At 50.2% G+C, this 22,630-nt stretch overlaps 1 protein-coding gene across 1 annotated transcript; it reads right to left on the bottom strand.

Moving 5' to 3' along the window:
* Positions 1–8,917: 8,917 nt before the first annotated feature.
* DES (desmin) lies at positions 8,918–17,012 on the bottom strand. Its single transcript, XM_007966383.3, has 9 exons — positions 16,338–17,012; positions 15,223–15,283; positions 15,032–15,127; positions 14,722–14,883; positions 14,425–14,550; positions 13,805–14,025; positions 11,858–11,901; positions 9,912–9,994; positions 8,918–9,708 (listed from the first exon to the last, which is right to left on the bottom strand). Exons 1-9 carry the CDS (start codon positions 16,913–16,915, stop codon positions 9,667–9,669), a joined length of 1,413 nt encoding a protein of 470 aa, XP_007964574.3. The 5' UTR covers positions 16,916–17,012; the 3' UTR covers positions 8,918–9,666.
* Positions 17,013–22,630: the final 5,618 nt, after the last annotated feature.

Genomic DNA, 22,630 nt, shown 5'->3' with positions numbered 1-22,630 from the left:
GGCTGGGGGGACGCCGGAACTGGGCGGCCACGGGGGCACCCGCGGGACGGTGCCCTAGGAGACGATTCTGGGGGGCCGGCGGCCTGTCTTCCTGCTGCCCGCCCGCCTTCGGCCTGTGCTACCCAGAAGGTCACCGGGGCGGCCGGCGATTGCGCCTGGGGGCTATTTTTAGGCCCCCCGGCTCGGGTTGCGAGGGAGTCGTGGAGGGAGGGGGCAGCAGAGGAGGGACTTGACTTCACTCGGCTCCTTCTCTTCCTCCAGGAGCCCCCATTGCCGGCCCGGCTTAAGGGAGTCCCTGGGTATTTGCTCCAGGCTCTCTCCTCTGTAGTGTGCCTGGCCCCCCATGACCCACTACAGGGAGTCAGGTTATCCCTGGGCTTAATCCCATTTCCCTTCCTCCCCTCAGACCCCTCATCGCTTCCGGACTCGGCTGGGAGGGGAGGAAGAGGAACGGTCCTGCTGAGATGCCTGAGAGGTGGTTTGGGAGGCAGGCCCAAGTAGAAGTGAGCAGACAGCTCCGAAAAGTGACCATGGCCTCCCCCGGCGCCTCCATTACAGCTGGCGAACAGCAAGACCAGGAGCCTGGGAATCAGGTGGATTGGGGCCCCCAGCGCACCCTGCCCTTACTTGCTGGGTGACACCAAACCTCTCTCAACCTCCAAGTCCTCATCTGTAAGAATGGGTGGTGGAATAGGGTTGCAATAGGCGGGAAAGAGTGGGCAGGACATTCCAGGCAGAGGGAACGGCATGAACAAAATGAGCCTGATGAAAACAAAGGCGTCCTGGGAATTAGAGAGGTTTGGAGGATTGAACCGCAGTGGGTGGGGTGAGTGGAAGAAGGGAGGTGGGGCCTGGAGAAAGCTTTGGTTGCTAAGGCTTTGGTTTCTCTACCCTGAAAGCAGGGGGCGCCACTACACAGCTTTAAGCGGCAGAAAAAAAAAAAAAAAAAAAAAAAAAAAAAAAAAAAAAAAGGTGGGAGCTGTGTCTTAGGAGGATCCTCTTGGCGGCCACAAAGTGGAGGATGCATAGAAATGGGGGCCACTTCAAGTAAAGGCGAGATTCCCAGCCTCTTTGTCCCACACTGGTTCAGTAGCTGAGCTGGGAAGAATCTGCACATTTAACAAATGACTCAACTGATTCTGTTGTGTCTAAGCGTTGCACGTTGAGAAACATCAAGAGTCCAGATGAGACCTTTATGATAGAACAGTTCTGTATCTTGGCCAGGCATGGTGGCTCACGCCTGTAATCCCAGCACTTTGGGAGGGGGAGGTGGGTGGATCACTTGAACTCAGGAGTTCAAGACCAGCCTGGCCAACATGGTGAAACCTGTCTCTACTAAAAATACAAAAAATTAGCCGGATGTAGTGGCTCATGCCTGTATTCCCAGCTGCTCAGGAGGCTGAGGCAGGAGAATCGCTTGAACCTGGGAGGTGGAGGTTGCGGTGAGCCTAGATGGCACCACTGCACTGCAGCCTGGGCAACAGAGCGAGACTCTGTCTCAAACAAACAAACAAACAAACAACAATTAAAAAAAAACAAGCAAAAACAGAATAGTTCTATATCTTGACAGTGGTGGTTGGTGGTGGTCATGTGGATCTACACAAGTGATAAAATTGCATAGAGCTAAATGTGCATTTGCATTTGTACGCAACACTAAAAGTGCATGTAACACTGGTAAAACTTGCAGAAGGTAGGTGGATTATACCAACCCCCCTTTCCTGGTTGTGATACTATACTATAGTCATACAAGATGTTACCCTAGAAGGAAACCAAGTGAAGGTAATGCAGGATCTCTCTGCATTATTTCTTATAATTGCATGTGAATCTACAGTTATCACAAGGTAAAAATTAAGAAGTCCAAGTAGGAGACCCAGGCCTGACCTTTAGCCCCGAGGGATGAAGCCCAGGAAGGGCTGAGAGGAGCCATGAGTATTCAAAGGCAGAGAATGTTACTCTTACCCTTGCCTCCTCTTCCCCATCCTCATTCTGGGATACTGAAGTCAAAGAGAAAGAGAGAGAGCGCGTGAGAGAGTGTGTAAAAGGTATAGGAGGAACCATTTAAACACTGAATTATATCCATAGAGATTAAGAACCTTGAGGAATAATTTTTTTATAGTTTGCATACATTAAAGCTTTTTTTTTTTTTTTTTTGAGACGGAGTTTCACTCTTGTTTCCCAGGCTAGCATGCAATGGTGCGATCTCAGATCACTGCAACCTCCACCTCCTGGGTTCAAGCAATTCTGCTGCCTCAGTCTCTCGAGTAGCTGGGATTACAGGCATGCGCCATCACGCCTGGCTAATTTTGTATTTTTAGTAGAGACGAGGTTTCTCCATTTTGGTCAGGCTGGTCTCAAATTCCCGACCTCAGGTGATCCACCTGCCTCAGCCTCCCGAAGTACTGGGATTATAGGTGTGAGCCACCACACCTGGCCTAAAGCTTATTTTTTTGTGAGGTGCAGTTCTCTGGGCTTTGATAAATGCATAGAATCATGTATCTGCCACTCTAGGACCATACAGAGCAATTCCATCACCCCAAATATTAGCTCATGTATCCCCTTTGGAATCATAGACTCTACCATAGATCCCCTCCACCAACCCCTGGCAACCACTGATGATGAATCGAATTCTAAAGTGTAAATTGAATTCTAGAAGGTGAAAATAGGGGGGAAGTCATTGCAAAGAGATGGTACATCAAGAGAAAAGAAATAGAGACTATTTTGAAAAACGAATAACCCAAAGCCACCCAACACTCTGCCTCTAAATGTGTGTGGAATGCAGTGGCCAGACTGTAAGTGTTGGCTGGTTAGTTGGTTGAATAAATGAACCAGGTGGCTCACGCTTGTAACCCCAGCTCTTTGGGAGGCTGAGGCAGGTGGTTCACGAGGTCAGGAGATCAAGATCATCCTGGCTAACACGGTAAAACCCCGCCTCTACGAAAAATACAAAAAATTAGCCTGGTGTAGTGGCTCATGCCTGTAGTCCCAGCTACTCAGGAGGCTGAGGCAGAGAATTGCTTGAAACCAGGAGGCGGAGATTGCAGTGAACCGAGATCACACCACTGCACTTCAGCCTGGGTCACAGAGCGAGACTCTGTCTCAAAACAAAGAAACAGACAAACAAACAAAAACAATAAATGAACCCTGGGATCTCAAGCAAGTTACCTAGCATCTCTAAGCCTCGGTTTTCTCATCTATAGAACGGAGGTAGCACAACTCAGGGTTTTAATTATTTATTTGTCCATAATTTTTTTTATTTATTCATCCACAAATATTTTTAAGTTCCTAATATGTACTGGCACTGTGCTAGGGACTAGGAATATAGCAGTGAACAGACGAAGATTTCTGCTCCCGTGCTTTTACTTGAGAAGAGAGACGAACAACAAATACAAAGAAATAGGCTGGCTATGGTGGCTCACACCTGTAATCCCAGCACTTTGGGAGGCTGAGGCAGGCAGATCACATGAGTTCGGAGTTCGAGACCAGCCTGGCAACTTGGTGAAACCTCATCTCTACTAAAAATACAAAAATTAGCCAGGCCCAGTGGCACGAGCCTGTAATCCCAGCTACTCGGGAGGCTGAAGCAGGAGAATTGCCTGAACCTGGGTGACGGAGGTTGCAGTGAGCCGAGATGGCACCACTGCACTCCAACCTGGGCAACAGAGTGAGACTCCATCTCAATAAGAAAGACAGAAAGATAGAAAGAAAGAGAGAGAGAGAGAGAGAGAAAGAGAGAAGGGAAGGGAAGGGAAGGGAAGGGAAGGGAAGGGAAGGGAAGGGAAAGGAAGGGAGGGGAAAGGAAAGGAAACGACCTATAAAGACTGTTACAAGGAGATAAATATTGTGGACAAAGTTTAAGGCAAATGTCAAGTGTGGTGGGAGACCGCACTTTCAAATAGGGTGTGGCTGGAGTTGGCCCCGCTGGGAACATTTGAGCCAATCTTGAGTAAGAAAGCAGATGATGCAAATGTCTGGGGAGGGCTGCTTCTGGCAGAGGTCGGAAAATGCCTGGTGGGCTCCAAGAAGAAGGCCAGAGAGGCTGGAAGGAGCAAGGGGTAGAGGGAAATGGGTCAGACAGGCGGCAGGTGCCAAATGGCCTAGAATTTTGCAGGCCATGGCGCTTTTGTTCCTGGTGAAATGAGAAGTCATCTTAGGGTTTTGAGCAGAAGAATTACATGATCTGACTTACGCTGTAGTGATGGCATTAAATTATTATATTAAATATTCAAATGAATATTAACTATTTAAAAGGGCCTGGCACACAGCCTGGAACATGACTTGTCTTCTGCCTTCCTAGATCCGTAATTGGGGCATTGGTTGATTTGTGTGCAGGAGTCTGTGGGCCTGGGTGGGGAGGGCACAGGTCCATGCGAGTCACTGGTGCCCTCTTCTGGGAGGAGCCTATACTAGCTGTGACAGCTGGAAGCCGGCAGGCTCTGGCCAGGTCAGGCACTTGGGACAGCTGGCTGCAAGTCACTGGTCTGTCTCTCAATGTGGGCCCCACAGTGCCCTGCAGCCTGGCGCCTGGCTGGGTGTGTGTGCTGCCAGTCTGCCCTGGCTTGCGATCACAAGCCTCTGGTGTCATGGAAAGAGACCTGAGCTCCAGAGGCCAAGGAGCCTGGGGCCCAATCCTCCTTTGCTACAGACTGCTGTGTGACCTTGGCAGGTCACCCTACCACTCTGGAGGTACCACCGGGGACTTCTTAAGCCATAATGATGTACCACATGCCTGGCACATGGGAAAAATCTCAGTAAATGTTCATTGAATCAGTGAATAAAGTGGGGGTCATCAGCCCTTCCTGGTGAATATTTAATTTAGAGAAAAGTAAGTAAAAGTGCGTGGTAGGTATTCATTCATTAAGTATTTAAATATTTAATGAGTACCTACTATTTTTCTGGGCATTCTTCTGGGCACTTGGGATACAGTAGTGAATAAAATGGATAAAAACTCTACCCTTAGGTAGCTGACATTTTAGGTGTTAAATCGAAGGTTATTGATGCATTTGCAGACGTGCCTTGGGGGAGCTTGTGGTGAGAGGAAGGAGAGAGGGGTGAATGAGTAGAATAGGACAGGGGCCTCAAGGGACAGGGGGGGAAAGGTACCTGGAGTGGACGGACAGACAGGAAAGTATCTGCTGAGCCATCAGTCCTGGCATACGGTATCTGCCTCCACGATCCCTTCTGTGCCATCCTGTCCACTGGGATCAGAACTGGTCTGGGCCTGGTCCCTGGTGTCCGGTGGGAAGCCAGTCAGCATTCTATGAGCCTTGTTACTTCTTCATGTACAGAGTCTTGAAGGGTAAAACACCAGAGGTCAAGGAGCAGGAAGAGGCTTTACTGTGGAGGTGATGGGGTATGTGTGGGTATGTTTTAGGGAGGGGCACACTGAAGAGCTGGTTGTCTGTTTACAGCCACACAGGATGCAAATCTTTATTTTATTTTTATTTTTTTTATTTTTAAGAAACAAGGCCTCACTCTGTTGTGCAGGCTGGAGTGTAGTGGCGCAATCATACCTCACCACAACCTCAAACTCCCGGGCTCTAATGATCCAGCTGCCTCAGCCTCTCAAGTAGCTGGGACTATAGGTGCACACCTGTAGCAAGCCCTGCTTGCTTTGTTATTGTTTTGGGGGTTTGTTGTTGTTGTTGTTGTTTGAGACAGAGTCTCGCTCTGTTACCCAAGCTGGAGTGCAAACTCCACCTCCCCGGTTCATGCCATTCTCCTGCCTTAGCCTCCCAAGTAGCTGGGACTACAGGTGCCTGCCACCATGCCCGGCTAATTTTTTTTTTTTTTTTTTTTTTTTTTTTTTTTGTATTTTTAGTAGAGACTGGGTTTCACTGTGTTAGCCAGGCGGGTCTTGAACTCCTGACCTTGTGATCCACCCGCCTTGGCCTCCCAGAGTGCTGGGATTACAGGCGTGAGCCACCGCGCCCCACCCCTGTTGTTGGGTTTTTGTTTTGTTTTGTTTTGTAAAGACCAGGTCTTGCCATTTCCCAGACTGGTCTCAAACTCCTGGGCTCAAGTGATCCTCCCACCTTGGCCTCCCAAAATGCTGGGATTATAGAAGCCACTGCAGCCGGCTGAAACCCAAATCTTTTTTGGTTTGTATTTGCCCATTCCCTGGATACTTTTGGTCACTGCTCAGCTCCTAAGAAGAGAGGCAAAGATTAGAACCAGAATTTCTAGTTCCAGATAGGCTGTGCTCAAAGAATCCTTCCCCTGCACTGGGGGATAGAGGGTGACTCTGGGCCTTCTTTCTTCTCTGGGGACGAGTGGGTAGCAGTCACAGGAGACAGGTGTGCTGAGGAGGAAGAGCTTTATTTCAGAACTGTCCCCAGTTGGAAGGGGCCACAAAAGAAGCGGTGAGTTCTCTGGCTCCGGAGACATTCAGGCAGAGTTTAAGGAATGCTCATGAAGGATGTGGGGCAGGGTCGAAAAGGGGGTTTCTGCACCGCAAGGATAATTGCCTGGGAGACTTCTGAGGTCTGACTCTGAGAGCCTGAGATTTCTACATTCCTTCCACCTTAGTGACTAGTCTGTACCTAAGCATTTGGTGAGGTGGGGGGCGGGAGGGGAACTGCCTCCAAAACCTCCCCTAACCCATGTGTCCCTTTATCTTTTGTGGGACAGATAAGTGCACATAACTCATTCAGGGAAAAGAAGGATTCCAGAAACTACTCACAGATATACACACCCCCTCTAGTCCACCTGGGCCCAGCCCTGTCCAGGTGTTTCCATCACAGAGAAGCTGGCTCGGACTTCAGGGGTCCCAAGAGGCTCAAGGAGAAGAAGCCCCTTACCCATCCCTCCTCCTCCATCCCAATACAAAGACATTGGAAATGAGACTTTCAATTTTATTTCCTGTGAGGCTCGTTGTGGAGTTTCTCTACAGGTTGACTGGGGTAGTTCTGGGGCCTGTAGGGTTCACCCTATTTGAGGACTAGGGGGAAGGAAATGACCATGAGTCACTAGTGGCAGAGGGAGGGGACCCAGGGCTACACCCCAGCTCCTCCCAGGGCAAAGCTGAAGAATACAACAGAGAAGGGGCCTTCTTAGAGCGAGGGGTGACTTGTGAGCCAGGGCCACATTAAAGGAGGGGAAGAAAGAGACACCAGAAAGGCTTTTGGAAGTTTCTGGAAAAGTCAGTTTGGAAGGTCAGATTAAGGACCTTAAGACTAAAACCTCCTGAGGTTTATTTCACATACAAACTGTCTGAGCTTATTATCTTTGTGATCTCTACCCTCCTCCTGACTCCTTTAAAGGATAATCCCTGAAATCTCAGAGGAGAAACTTGAAGGCTGAGGCCTACATGGATCCATCATTTCCTACATCTTTGATCCCCTAGAATGTATTTTTTAGAAGAAGTAAAAGAGAGACAGACTTCACTCTGCCCCCTACCCCACCTCTTAGCTATCCAAGTGCTCCAAACCCTATACTGAGTCACTAAGGTTTCCCCACACATTCAAAATGCCTCCTTTAACTTATGTATGTCTCATGCATGTGAGTCTTGTTCTAAACACTCTATTTTGTTCATTAATATTTGTATATTTCCTCTTCATTAACTAATCTGTTAATTATCATATCCTTCTAATATATTTTGATGTTTTATTCTATGATTTCCTAATTTTTTTCCTTTTTCTTTTTTTGAGACAGAGTCTCACTCTGTCACCCAGGCTGGAGTGCAGTGGCACAATCACAGCTCACTGAAGCCTCGACCTCCTGGGCTCAAGCTATCCTCCCACCACAGCCTCCCAAGTAGCTGGAAGTATAGGCTTATACCACCATGCCAGGTTAATTTTTTATTTTTTGTAGAGTCAGGGCCTTCTTACATTGCCCAAGCTGGTCTCAAACTCTTGGGCTCAAGAGATCCTCCCGCCTCGGCCTCCCAAAGTGCTAGGATTATAGGTGGAGCCACTGTGCCCAGCCTAATTTTTTTCATATGTCCTACACTTCTAATTTCTAACTTTTTTCATATGTCCTACACTCCCCTCCCATCTTCTCTAATTCTCTTAAAATTTTTATTTGGTATTTTAATTGAGATTGCATGGCATTGAAATTATAGATGAATGGAGAACGAATTGACTTCTTCAGAGTATTGAACCTTCTTATCGAAGCACAGAATAGATCTTTCCATTTTTCCAAACATTATTTTTCCTGAATTGGCTCCTATGTATAAAAATGGTATTGGAAAGAGTTAATAGAAAGAGGTCATTGGTTCACATCTTAATCCCAACACTTTGGGAGGCTGAGGTGGCAGGAGGAGCAATTGAACCCAGAAATTCAAGACCAGCCTCGGCAACATAGAAAGACCTTGTTTCTACAAAAAATAAAAAGTTAGCCAGTCATGGTGGTGTGAACCTGTGGTCCCAGCTACTTGGGAGGCTGAGGTGGGAGGATCGCTTAAGCTCAGGAAGTCCAGGCTGCAGTGAGCTGTGATCATACTGCTGCACTCCAGCCTGGGTGACACAGGAAGACGCTGTCTCAAAAAGAAAAAGAGAGAGAGAGAGAAAAAAGGGGCTGTTGACATCTTTGGAGAAGGGACTGGGGGAGCCCTACTTCACAGCCCATCAGTGGGGAGCAGCTACATCCTTCAAAAAGAATAGCAGGTGGTGTCCCCCCAGCCTGGCCGACCTGAAGGTGCAGTAGGGAGCACAAGGTGGGGCAGTCCTGGAATTAGGGCCTAATGAGAGGTATTTTTGGTTCCCCAACAAAAGCCCCTATCCAGCCCTCCCTGCCCCATACACTGCATACAGACAGCAAGGCCAGGAGGCTCTGGGAACAGAAGTGGGTGCAAGGCCCTGGGGAAAGTCTGGCTGGGCAGGAGGTCAGTACAGTCCATCTCAGGGTGACAGGTGGCATCACAGGGCCCCAGGGGACCCACAGGAGACCTGGCAGTCAAGACAGCAGGGGCCAGCTTGGCTTGTGTGCGAATCTCTTTATTGTTTCTCTTCAGAGCCCCTGTAGCAGGGGAGGGGAGGGTGTGGGGAGGTGGGTGCCCCTCCCACCAGCCTGAGACCGCTCTCTGCCTCTCTCCTCTCCTCTCTTCTCCAGCATCTCACCCACTTTCTCTCCTTCTCAATCTCCTGCTCCCACCTCCAGCACCTTCGGGGATTCCCTCTTGTAGCCCCTGCTTTCTAAGTCCACCCTGGGCTGGAAAGGAAAATAAGAGACCACAGGGACAATTTCAAGCCCCCCAGTCTCCACAGGGGCTAGTCCCCCTGGCTACCTGCCTGGCTTTCTCTCTCCTGGGCTGGGGGCTGGGGGCTGGGGAGGTCTGCGGGGCTCAGTCCTGGCCCTGCAGTATCCCAACACCCTGCTCTGGGGCTGTCTCCAGAGCCAGAGGCTAGTGCCTGAGGTCACAGAGGTGGGAGGGACAGGGCCACTGCTCCAGCCTGGGCTCCATCCAGCACAAGAGCCAGGCTCACTCACTGCCAACAGCCAAGGCTCACGGTTGGGGCCCGCAGAGGTGGCCGGGGCATGCCCTGTGACCAGGCAGGGATGGGCTATGTCCCTGTTGGGGACCACGAGGGATGGCCAGTGGGGAGGGGTCAGAGGCTGTGATGGGAGGACTGAGGCTGGGTGTGGTGTCCTGGGATGGAAGAAGGCTGGCTTCAGGGAGCAGTGAGTACAGGGGTGAGGACGGTCTCTGGTGGCAGAGGGTCTCTGTCTTTAGAGCACTTCATGCTGCTGCTGTGTGGCCTCACTGACGACCTGGGGAAGAAGAGAAGCCCAGTCCAACCATGTGCTAGCCAGAGAACAGAGCCTCAGCCCTGAGCCATCCCCACCCCAGGGCCGCAGGATCTCTCTTGCCCCACTAGCCAGGGACCTAGACCAGCACAGCTGGGTGGAAGACAGTCTCCCCAGACACATCCATAGCCCCCGCCAAGGGTAAGGAGCCCAGACAGACCACTCACCTCCCCATCCCGTGTCTCGATGGTCTTGATCATCACCGTCTTCTTGGTATGAACCTCAGAACCCCTTTGCTCAGGGCTGGTTTCTGTAATAGGGTCCATCGCACACTCAGCCTGACCAAGTCCAGGCTGGGCTGTACCAGGGGCTGGGAGTCCATCTGGGGCCACACTGGGCAGAGCCCTAGCAGACCCCAACCCCCCTCAAGATAGGCTTGTTACTTCTTCAAGACTTTAATACCTGTCCTTCAGCCTAGCACCCAGCAGGTTGTTCTTCAGTCCCCAGGGCCAGTCCCATAGGTTAGAGGGTCTCAGGAGCCAACAGATTTGCTCCATGTGCAGGACGGTGCAGGAAGGTAGGGGACCCCTGAGGCCCAGGCTGCACAGCATTGACATTCCCCACACCTCCTAGTTCCTCTCCACCCCCGGGCCCCAGGAGAGCCCTGTACACATTTGTATCCTGGGACTCCCCTTCTTCAAGATTGAACCCCAAAGCCCAGTCTCAAGACACTTTTAGAGGACCTTACAGTACCCATCTCCCTTTAAGATTTCAGGGCTGGGTGGGGTGGCTCATATCTGTAATCCCAGCAGTTTGGGAGGCCGAGGCAGGTGGATCATGAGGTCAGGAGTTTGAGACCACCCTGACCAACATGGTGAAACCCCGTCTCTACTAAAAAGACAAAAATTAGCCAGGCATGATGGCACGTGCCTGTAATCCCAGCTACTCAGGAGGCTGAGTCAGGAGAATTGCTTGAACCAGGGAGGCGGAGGTTGCAGTGAGCCGAGATTGCGCCACTGCACTCCAGCCTGGGCGACAGAGCGAGACTCTGTCTCAAAAAAAAAAAAAAAAGTTTCAGATGAGCAACCTGATGTCTTAATCAAAGTGAGATGGAGCAGGAATCAGTCACTGACTCATTGTGCTGATGGTCAGTCACTTGCCATTCTGTGCCTCAGTTTCCTCACTGAGGACACAGAGTGAAGTGGTGCCGACCATACTTGCCCTATCATGGCCACAAAGCTATTGATTTGGAAAGCACTGTGCAATGTGGTTGGGGTTTTTTTTGTACTATGAAGTTTAAAATGCAAGACTCATATTTGGTGTCCGTATAAACAACTAACTGAAAAGAGAGGCTCTGAGTTGTGTAGGAAAGGTCAAATGGAGGTCCTTGCTATTATGAGTTTGGTGTTCATGAATTTCCTTAGCTAGCAACTAGCCTGTGATGAACGTTGTGACTCGGTGGAGCACAGCGTGTATTTTTTCCTGATGGAAATGTACATCGAAGATAGAAAAGGCTTGATCTAGGAAAGGAGAAGCTGCCAAAGACTCCGACTTGCTTTCCTAATGCATCATTATCGTGTGTTTCTCTGCTCTCTGGGGTTGGAAAGCCACCCGATCTGTATATTACTAATGTCAGAATGGCAGAATGCCCTAAGAGCTCGTTCTTTTCATTGTTTGGCTTTGCTAAGATTTGGCTTTTCTTTTCCAACGTGCATCCAACATCTTGCTCCAGCAAACTGGAGGTGTTCAACAAGCAACCAAGGTGGTGCTTGGCAATGTGCCAAACAGACAATGGGCCATGGTGCCTTAGAAGGCAGGTGGTATGAGATCCTCCTGAAGCCAGGTCCCCAAGGACACTCCTGCTACTTTCAGAGTCTGGGATACAGAACAGAGGCTGCTTCCTGATGCCCAATACTCCAAGAAGGTGCAGGGGACATGGTAAATACAATACAATATAATCACATAAAAAGCTCTCTCTGCCATAAGGTGCCTCATCCACCTCTACCTAAACTCCCCCACCTACCCGCAGGGGCCCCCTTTTTCTTCCCCAGACTCCAGGTCTGTCCTCCCTGGCCCCAGGGTCCCATCCTCCCTCCTGGCTGGCCTCAGGCAGTGCCCACGCTGGACTCCTGGCCCCTGCAACTCCAGCCTCCGCCTGCCAGCAGACACTCACCTCGGAAGTTGAGGGCAGAGAAGGTTTGGATGGGGAGATTGATCCTAAAAGGGAAGAGACCAAGCCTCCTAAGAGTTAAGAAACCTCCCATCATTCCCTGAGACGGCCCATCAAGGCTCACCCTGGTCCTTTCTAAACCCCATCCTCAGCTGTCCCAGTCCCACGGACCCCAGCACTCCCGCCACCCATACTGCTCAAGGAATGTGGTCAAAGGTCAGCTAGAGCTGTCCCAGGAATAGTCTCTTCTGGAAGGATCATTCATTTCAACTGTGACCTGCTGGCATGACACCAGGATGCGTAACCCCACTGCACCCTCCAGAGCACCAGGATTTCCTTCTTGCTTCTGGCACTGAAGGTCATATCAGTAGCAGCTGTGGGTGATATCCATTGCTCATGCCCACCCTCCAGCCAGGCCAGTTCTGAGAGCTTACTATTTAGGCCTAATGCTGGGAAAATGTAACATGCCTTTAGCTACCTTCAAAGGCCATCACATGAAGACGTCATTTTACTAAATCTGAAGTTTCTCTTTATGTGTATACCTATATCTAAACATGTCTTCTGTTTTTTAAAATTTTCAGATATTATTTTTATGAGTATCGGGGGTACCAGTTTTTGGAGTAATTGATCTGTTTTAAATTGAGGTTAAATTTACATACAGTGAAATGCACAGATCTTTAATATACAATTCAATGAGTTTTGATCAATGTCCATGTCTGTGTAACTACCAGTCCAAATCAAGATATAGTACATTTCTAGGCCAGGCGCAGTGGCTCATGCCTGTAATCCCAGTACTTTGGGAGGTCGAGGCAGTCGAATTACTTGAGGTCAGAAGTTAGAGACCAGCCTGACCAACATGGTGAAACCTCATCTCTACTAAAACTACAAAAAGTCAGTTGAGCGTGGTGGCACACGCCTGTAATCCCAGCTACTAGGGAGGCTGAGACAGGAGAATCACTTGAGCCTGGGAGGCAGAGGTTGCAGTGAGCCAAGATCACGCCACTTGCACCCAGCCTGTGCAACAGAGCAAGACTGTCTCAAAAAGAAAAAGAAAAAAAAGATATAGAACATTTCTGTTATCCCACAAGGTTCCCTGGTGTCCCTTTCCAGTTGTATATTGTTTTCTGTCTAGAGGTGGGTTGCTCTGAGCATGAAGTCTATGTCTTTTCCTCCGAGCATGTGCGTGTGCTTACGTGTGTGCATGTGTGTGTACACTCATGCCTTCTGTATGCATCTCTTTACCTTCTCTTAGCCTATCCCTGTGCAAGGCTTCTCTCCCTCCCTCTCTCTATTTGCCTCTAACTGCTCCCTCCATTTCCCTCCTCATCTCTCCCCATTCTGCTTTCATATCTCCCTTGACTGGCAGTAATATTTTATTATTGGTTGCTGAATATGGTTTTTTGCTACTGGTTCTTAATTCTGAAGGTGGATAAGGGAATACTTATATTTCTCTTTTTATAAATGCTGTTAATTAAATTGCTTTTTACCCAGGTGGCCTTGGTTAATTCTCTGCAATTAATACAGCAGTGGCCTCTTGTATAAAATTGTTTCCAGGCCGGGTGCGGTGGCTCATGCCTGTAATCCCAGCACTTTGGGAGGCTGAGGTGGGCAGATCACCTGAGGTCAGTAGTTCAAGATCAGCCTGGCCAACAGGGGGAAACCCCATCTCTACTAAAAATTCAAAAATTAGCCAGGCATGGTGATAGGTGCCTGTAATCCCAGCTACTCAGGAGGCTGAGGCAGGAGAATCGCTCAAACCCGGGAGGTGGAGGTTGCAGTGAGCCGAGATGGTGCCATTGTACTCCAGGCTGGGCAACAAGAGCGAAACTCCGTCTCAAAAAAAAAAAAAAAAAATTGTTTCCATGTCTTGTTGAGGTAGCCTCCTGGGGACAGGAATGGGTCACCCAGCACCACCCACTTCCCCACTCCGGCTCCTGCCTGGCCCCTCACCGGCTCTCCTCTCCCTCCAGCAGCTTCCGGTAGGTGGCGATCTCCACGTCCAGGGCCATCTTCACATTGAGCAGGTCCTGGTACTCGCGCAGGTGGCGGGCCATCTCATCCTTGAGGTGCCGGATTTCCTCCTCCAGGCGCGCGATGTTGTCCTGGTAGCCACTGGCCTCACTGGCAAATCGGTCCTCCAGTTCCCGCATCTGCCTCATCAGGGAATCGTTCTGCAGGAGAGGGGGAACCCAGGTCAAGGAAGGGAAGAGGACACTGGGAGCCCAAAATGAGGAAAGACACAGCTTTGGGGCTGGCAGGCAACTCCAGATGGTCAGGTCCAGGACATGTTGAACCCTGAACTCAAATGAAATCTATATGTGGACACTCAGAATAAAATAGATAAAAAGGAATATCTGTATTCAGCCTCACAGTCCGCACACAGGCAGATGCCCCAGGAACTCCTGATTCTTTAGCATCCAACTGGAATCCACTTGTCTGGTTTTATCCCTATTGTAGATTTAAGTAGATGAAAGCCCAGAGAGGATCTATGATGGGCCCAAGGTCACAAAGTGAGGGTGTGAACTGCAGACAGGAAGGGGCAGGGCCTGGCCAGGTGGGTAGGGACTCACAGTGCCCTTGAGGGCATCAATCTCGCAGGTGTAGGACTGGATCTGGTGTCGGTATTCCATCATCTCCTGCTTGGCCTGGCGCAGGGCATCGTTGTTCTTGTTGGCTGCCTGGGTCAGGTCTGACACCTAAGGGCAGAGAAAGGAGCCCAAAAATGAGGAGGATGCAGGGCACAGGTAGGGATGAGCAAGGGAGCATGGAGCCTCTGGGCTCTCCTCCCATGGATGATGCCACAGGTAGCACATCCAAGCTGGGGCTCAGGGTGACGGAGATGCCAGTCCCTGGGTGAGGCCACCCACCTTTGACTTGTACCACTCCTCAGCTTCAGAAATGTTCTTAGCCGCGATAGTCTCATACTGAGCCCGGATGTCCCTGAGGGCGGCAGTGAGGTCTGGCTTAGACATGTCCATCTCCACCTGGACCTGCTGTTCCTGAAGCTGAGCCTGCAACTCACGGATCTCCTGTAGGGCATGGCTGGGCTTCAGTCCCCTCTCAGGGCCCACACAGCACCCTCACATCCCTATTCCCAGCCAGAGCCTCACCCCAGCCCCACTTTCCAGCTGCTTTCCCCATGGCCCAGTGACCCCAGGAAGAGGGGCCAAGGCATACCTCCTCGTGCACTTTCTTAAGGAACGCGATCTCCTCGTTGAGAGATTCGATTCTGCGCTCCAGGTCAATGCGAGCTAGAGTAGCTGCATCCACATCCTGGGAGAGGCCAAGCAAGAAGGACATAGTCACCACCACCCAGGAGGGGTAGAGCAAGGCCAGACGCCATGCGAGGGGAAAAGAAGGGCACTCACCGCTCGGAAGGCAGCCAAATTGTTCTCTGCTTCTTCTTTCAACTGAATCTCCTCCTGCAGCCTGGGTGGGACAGACAGACAGACAGACAGTTGTGGGCGATAAAGCTGGCAGTGGAAACGACTGGCCGGGGGCTGACCAGGGAATAGGTACGGGACAGAGCGGGAGGGCCTGGCTGCTGGGTAGAGACAGGAGAGAAAGGGAGTGGAGAGGCCCCACCCATCCAGGGAGGGCACAGGAAGTGGCCCAATCTCTGCCCAGGAGCCACACCCTTGAAGTCTATGTCCCCACCAGACTGTGTGACCTCCCTGGGGTTAGAAACTGTGTCTATTTTATCCGCCTCTGTGTTGCTGGTTCCCAGCTCCAGCCTGGCCAATATAACTGCTTAATTAATATTTATGACTTTGGTGGCAGGAGGGTGACTCTGCTCACTTGGCCTGTCAGAAGTGGGACCAACAGATATGCTATACTTGCTGCCCTTTTCGTTTCAGGAGCCTGGTGAGGCCTACAGTCAGGTCCTCCCAAGCTCTCTGAGAGCTGTGGCCCCCACCTACTCCCTTTTTCTCCAGCCTGTCTATTCACCTTGTAAAAACACACAGTCTCAGCAAGGCCCCAGGGTCAAGCTCCCCACTCCACCCTCCCTCCCCAGGGCCTCATCACAGCTGAGCTGAGAGCTGTTGCTTGGACTCTGGGCCCTTGCCCTGCTTTCCCTGTCTCCTATCAGCCTCCCTTCTCCCTCTGGCTACACTGCCCTCTGGGCCTCCTGCAACCCTTCCTCTGCCCATCAACTACCTGACCCCATAAACATCGCCCCAGCATCTTAAAATGCTTTTTAAGGGGGCTGCCCAAATGGCACCGGATCCCCTAAATTCTCCCATATCCACCCCCTGATCTATGTCCCCAAGAAAACTCCTATGCAAGATGGGATCGCAGGGGGAGAGACCTGGAGGTCACGGCCCCTTGAAACACACGGGTGGAGGACCCTTTCCTCGCGTGGGGCAGGAGAGGGTCCCGGACCCCGGGAGAAGGCATGTGCTGACAGCGGGACCCCAGCCCCCAGGCCTAGCCTCCTGTGCCCTGCCCGCGGAAAGAGGAGTCTGGGGTGCCGGGCCCTCACTTGGCCTTGAGCCGCTGCAGGTCGTCGAGCAGGTTGTCGCGCTCGACGTCGACGCGGGCGCGCTGGTTAGTGAGCACCTCCACCTGGCGCCGCAGCTCGCGCAGCTCCTCCTCGTAGAGCTCGGCCACTCGCGTTGGCTCGCGGCCCTTGAGCCGGTTCACCTCGGCTGCGAGCGCCGCGTTCTGCTGCTCCAGGAAGCGCACCTTCTCGATGTAGTTGGCGAAGCGGTCGTTGAGTTCCTGCAGCTCCACCTTCTCGTTGGTGCGCGTGGTCAGAAACTCCTGGTTCACCGCGTCGGCCAGAGAGAAGTCCAGCAGCTCGCCCGCGCCATAGGAGGAGGGCGCGCGAGTGGTCCCCAGCCGGCTGGCCCGCAGCGACCCCAGGCCCCCGGCCCCGCCCGACGTGCGCGACACCTGGTACACGCGGGACGTCACCGAGCTGGAGGAGCCCTTAGAGCCGAAGCCCGCCCGGGGGAACACGGGCGAGCTCAGCGGGGAGCCGAGCGGGAAGCTCGGAGCCCCGCCGAAGGTGCGGCGGTAGGAGGACACGCGCTGGCTGGACGAGTAGGCCTGGCTCATGGTGGCGGCGCGGGCGAGGCTGGCGGGCACACAGAGGAGGCGGCGGGCAGGCGGCCGGCCGGAGAGTGGATGCGGCGAGGGAAGACAGGGCCCCCAGCCGTCTGCACTATTTGTATCCCTCCTGACATCAGCCCCCGCCGCCCCTCCCCTGACAGCTGCAGGATCCCGCTGTCCTGCCAGGAAAGGGCGGCCCCTGGCCGTGGGGGCGGGGAGGCCAGCTCCCCCGCAAGAGGCCTGCGCCCCTGAGTCAGCCAGTGGGGGTCCTGTGACAGGCAGGCCTGCCAATCCTTCGCCAGGGCAGCAAGCATGACTGCAGTCCCCAGGCGGGCCTCTTTCAGCCCTGGTTGTCTCCTCGTCCTGGCCAGGGAGGGGGTCAGGGGAGACAGCAGAAGAGAGGCTTCCCTTTAGTTTGAGGGCCTCCTTTCTGGTCAAGGAGAGACTTTGGGTCATTTCTTAAAGGGTCAAGGCCTGCTCCTAGGAAAGGCCCCAAACCACCTTGTTCCTAAACATTGTCTTGAAGTTGAAGAGGTTTAGGAGGTCTCAGGCAAAGACCAGCTAGGCTGGAGGGTGGGGGTCTCTAGGCAGGCAGGGAGGGCCGGGAGATGCCTGGCAGGCAGAGGGATCCTGGTGAAAGCCTGCCTGCCATGTATGTCTGCAGGCGAGCTGGCCCTGAGCCTCAGTTTCCCTCTGGACTGGTACAGGCCCTCTTCCTCCCCCCTGCTGTGGATGGCGAGGCCTCAAGTTTATAAACAGTAGGGTGATTTCCAGAAAGGGTCTGATGAGCTTTCAGTTTCCAATTGCTATGTCCACTCCCACCCCCGCACAGACTTTGTCTGGCTCCTGCCCCCAGGGTCCCCCGCTCCCTCCCTGATTCATCCCCCTACTCACACCCCCCACGCCCACACACACCAGGGGTTTGTGTTTTGTCAGGAGCTGCATGTCAACCCAACCATCTCCCTGGCAGCAACAGCTGCCAACCCCAAATACCAGAGTGAGTATTTATAGAGGAGAACGCATCGGCTGGGAAACAAGGCACAGGAGAGGAGCTGTGGGGGGCAGGGGGTACCTGAGGAGGCATGGATGGGCGTCAGATAAGGAAGACTAGGGTGACAGCCCCAATCACTTCCCACCCCCTATAATGCTCCAGGCCCCCCCCCCCGCCCACAAAAATGGAGCCCCACAGAGGGTCTGCCCAACCTCCAAAGCCCCCTCCTTAGTACAGGGCACTTGCTGACCCCTAAGGACATCCACCATTCTCCATGGGCACTGGCTGTGTCTCTACACCTCCACCTGGCACTCCAGGCCCCTCTTGGACCTGACCCTTTTGGAATGCAAACCCTGGAAATAGAGTGCTCTATTAGGAGCCAGTCACTGGTCCTACCCCGGCCCTGCCATCACCAGCTGGAGGGGTTACTAGTAGGCATGTCCTTGTCTGAGCCACAGCTCAGGCACGTCCTCTCTGAGCCCCAGCTTGTCAGATATAAAGTGAGAATGGTTAGCCTTGCCGTGCTACCCTATAAGGGTTTAAAGAGGCTCAGGCCCTACTAATGTATGTAGCAACAATAATACCTTACAGGTACTGATCACCTAGAGTGGGCCAAGCTGCTGAGCACTTCACACCCATGACCCCCAATTCTCCAACCCTAGGAGGCAGGGACTAGCATCATTCCCATTTTATAGCTCAGGAGGCTAAGGCGGTCTGACCCCACAGCCTGTGCTTTGGCCCCAGGATGGGCGTGAATGTGCCAGGTAAATTGTAAAGGAGGCTTTTTTACTGAACTCTTTTCAAAGCCCTTTCCCATTAAGTGTCTAATTTTCATCCAAGCGACAAGCTTCTGAAATAGATGGGGGAGTTCCAGATATTCTTATCCAGCCCTCGAGTCAGTGCAAGCTGTTGTGTTCTCGTTATTTTTGTGTCTCATCTCCCAGACTGTACGCTCCTGGAGGATTTTGGAGACCATGTGGATCCTTAACACACTCAGGCAACACCATCTTTCTCATTGTCATTCAAAGTAGCCTGCAAGCTTTCTTTTTCCATTTCCTTATTTTGATGACATGCTGTGCCTCCTCCCCATCCCTCCACCCCTAAAGACCCTGATTCCAACCAGTCTTATTACTGCATTCCCCTGACTTCAGTGACTGGGTCAAGGAATGGGCCTGGGAATGAGCAGGACCAATCAGAGACCTTCCCTGGAATTTATAGATGGAACTGGGATTCTTTAACTGGAACCTGTGGAAGCCATGTTTCCTGCCCTGGGGGAGTAGGAAGAAAGAGGTCAATATGCAAGAAGCAGAGAATGTTGGAGAGGAGGAGTGGGCCAGCGCCCTGGTTCCTGCAGTGCTTCCCTCAACTTTGTGAGTTGAGCTCCCCCACTGTCCTTCCTGGTCTTGGGCCAACAAACTTTCCATTTTTTTTTTTTCCATTTAAGGCACTTGGTATTGCTTGATCACTTACAGCCCCAAGAACCAGATTAATCTTCTGAAGGGGACTCTACACCCATTTCTGTGATGCTACTGGAACAACATTTCTGGAGCTCTTCTCTGTAAATGATCTCCAGACCACATAAGGAAATTGGCCTTTGGACCAGCCCAAGGCCTCAGTTCCTTGGTGAAATGAGGCAGAAAACAAAAAAAATCATGCCATCTATTGTCTAGTCAAAACCAACAACCACCAGACTTGGCTCCAAACCACTTGGGACTGTTTTCAAAATTCAGTTCCACCCCTGAGGATTTGCTACCATGGAGGGTTGCAAATCAACACCCCAAGGCTTGGAAGGCAGGTGAAAGAGGAGCACTCCAAAACATTCTGTGAGCTGGGCAGCACCACTGGAGGGAGAGTTCAGCCTCCTGAGAGGACCACTCAGGATGAGACACACTAAAAACACTGACAATTTATTTGGATGGGTAGTGTACATGGTACAAAATTCAAGATGTACAAAAAGGCATAAAATGAAAAGTAAGTCTTCTTCCCACTTTGATGCCTAGCCACCCCAAACACTGCTTCAGAGACAACCAGGTTTTGGTTGTTGTCAGTTCCTTTCAGAGATACTTCATGTACACACAACCACATTTGCTTATGTGGAGCCCCCACTTCCGAACCAACCTTTTTTCAATGACATAGAGCTTAGAGATGGTTCCATTTTAGTACATTGACAGCTAAGTCACTTTTACGTTGTGATAAAATATACATAAAATAAAATTCGCCATTTGAGCCTTTTTTTTAAGTCTCTAGTTCAGTGGCATGAAGTACATTCACACTGTTGCACAACTATCCCCACCCGCCATCTGCAGAACTTTTTCATTGTCCCAAGCTGAAACTCCATATGTATTAAAAATCACCCTCCACCTTCCCCTCCTCGCAGCCCCTGGTAAACAGCATTCTACTTTCCGTTTCTATGAATTTGACTCTAGGTACTTCATGCAAGTGGAATCATACCATATTTGTCCTTTTGTGACTGGCTTCCTTCCCTTAGCATAACATCTTCAAGGTTCATCCATGTTGTGACATGGGTCAGAATTTCCTTCCTTTTTAAGGCTAAATAATATTCCATTGTATGTATATACCACACTTTGTTTATCTGTTGATGAATATTTGGGTTGTTTCCAACTTTTGGTTATTGCAAATAATGTTGCTAGGAACTTTGGTGTACAAATATCTGTTCAAATACTTACATTCAATTCTTTTCTATAGATACTCAGAAGTGGAACTGCTATATTATATGGTAATGCTATGTCTAAATTTTTGAGGAACTGCCATACTGTTTTCCACAGCAGCTGCGCCGTTTTACATTGCTACCAGCAATGCACGTGGGTTCCAATTTCTCCACATCCTGGCTAACACTTGCTATTTTCTATTTGTTTGTTTGTTTTATAATATTAATAGTAGTCACCCTGATGGGTGTAAGGTGGTACCTCATTATGGTTTGTTTGTTTTGTTTTGTTTTTTAGAGACAGGGTCTCACTCTGTCACCCAGGCTGGAGTGCAATGGCACGATCATCACTCACTGCAGCCTCAAATTCCTGGACTCAAGCAATCCTCATGCCTCAGTCTCCTGAGTACCTGGGGCTACAGGTGCAAGCCACCATACCTGGCTAATTTTTTTACTTTTCCGCAGAGATGAGGTCTCCAAACCTATGTTGCCTAGGCTGGTCTCAAATTCCTGGGGTCAAGTGATCCTTCAACCTCGGCCTCTCAAAGTGCTGGGATTACAGGTGTAAGCCTCCACACCCAGCCTTATTTCGTTTTTTAAAGATAGGGTCTCACTCTGTTGCCCAGGCTGGAGTGCAATGGCACGATCATACCTCACTGAGGACTTAAACTCCTGGTCTCAAGCGATCTTCCTGCGTCAGTCTCCCAAAGTGCTGGGATTATGGAAGCAAGCCACCATACCTGGCTGCTCATTGTGGTTTTGATTTGCATTTCCCTAATGATCAGTGATGCTGACCACATTTTCATGTGGTTATTGGTCATCCGTATATCTTCTTTGGCAAAATGTCTATTCAAATCCTTTGCCCATTTTTGAATTGGGTTGTTTGGGGATTTTTTGTTGTTGAGTTGCAGGAGTTCTTTATATACTCTAGATACTAATCCCTTATCAGATATATGATTCGCAAATATTTTCTCCCATTCTGTGGTTTGCCTTTTCATTCTGCTGCTAATGTCCTTTGATGCACAAAAGTTTGTAATTTTGATCAAGTCCTATTTATCTATTTTTTCTTTTATTGCCTGTGCTTTTGGTGTCATATCCAAGAAATCATTGCCAAATTCAATGTCATGAAGCTTTTCCTCTTTGTTTTCTTTTAATAATTTTATATTTTAGCTCTTATGTTTAGGCATCTTGTCTGTTTATTGTTGTTGTTGTTGTTGTTGTTGAAAAAGGGTTTTGCTCTGTTACCCATAGCTCACTACAACCTCAAACTCCTGGGATCAAGCGATCCTTCCACCTTGGTCTCCCAAAGTGCCGAGATTACAGGCATGAGCCAATGCACGCCTGGCTGTTTTATCCATTTTGAGTTAATTTCTATGTATGGTATAAGGTAGGAGTCCAGCTTTGTTGTTTTGCATGTGGATATCCAGTTTCTCAGCACCATTTGTTGAAAAGACTCTCCTTTCCCCCAGTGAATGGTCTGGGCGCCTGGGATGAAAATAATTTAACCACATGTGTGAGGGTTTATTTCTGGGCTCTCTATTATATTCTGTTGGTCCATATGTCTGTCTTTATGCTGGTACCATACACTGTTTTGATAACTGTACCTTTGTAGTAAATTTTGAGCTCAGAAAATGTGAGTTCTCCATCTTTGTTCTTTTTCAAACATTTGTGGCTATTTGAGGTCTCTTGAAATTCCTTATGAATTTTAGGATGGATTTTTCTATTTTTGCAAAACTGTTGGTGGGATTTTGACAGGGATTATACTGAATCTATAGATCACTTTGGGTAGTAATGGTATTCTTAACAATATTAAGTGTTCCAGTTCACGAACATGGGATATCTTTCCTTTGATTTTTGCCTTCTTTGATTTATTTCAGCAATATTTTATAATTTTCAGTGTACAAGTCTTGTGCCTCATTAGTTATGTTTATTGCTAAGTATTTTATTATTTTTGATGCTATTGTAAGTGCAGTTGTTTTAATTTATCATTGAGATGATCATGTGGGGTTTTTCTTCATTCTGTCAACATGAAGTATGATACTGATTGACTTTTATATGTTGAACT

The sequence above is a fragment of the Chlorocebus sabaeus genome, chromosome 10, assembly GCF_047675955.1.
Source record: "Chlorocebus sabaeus isolate Y175 chromosome 10, mChlSab1.0.hap1, whole genome shotgun sequence".
NCBI classification, from domain to species: domain Eukaryota; kingdom Metazoa; phylum Chordata; class Mammalia; order Primates; family Cercopithecidae; genus Chlorocebus; species Chlorocebus sabaeus.
This window is presented reverse-complemented; position numbering and strand designations above follow the sequence as displayed.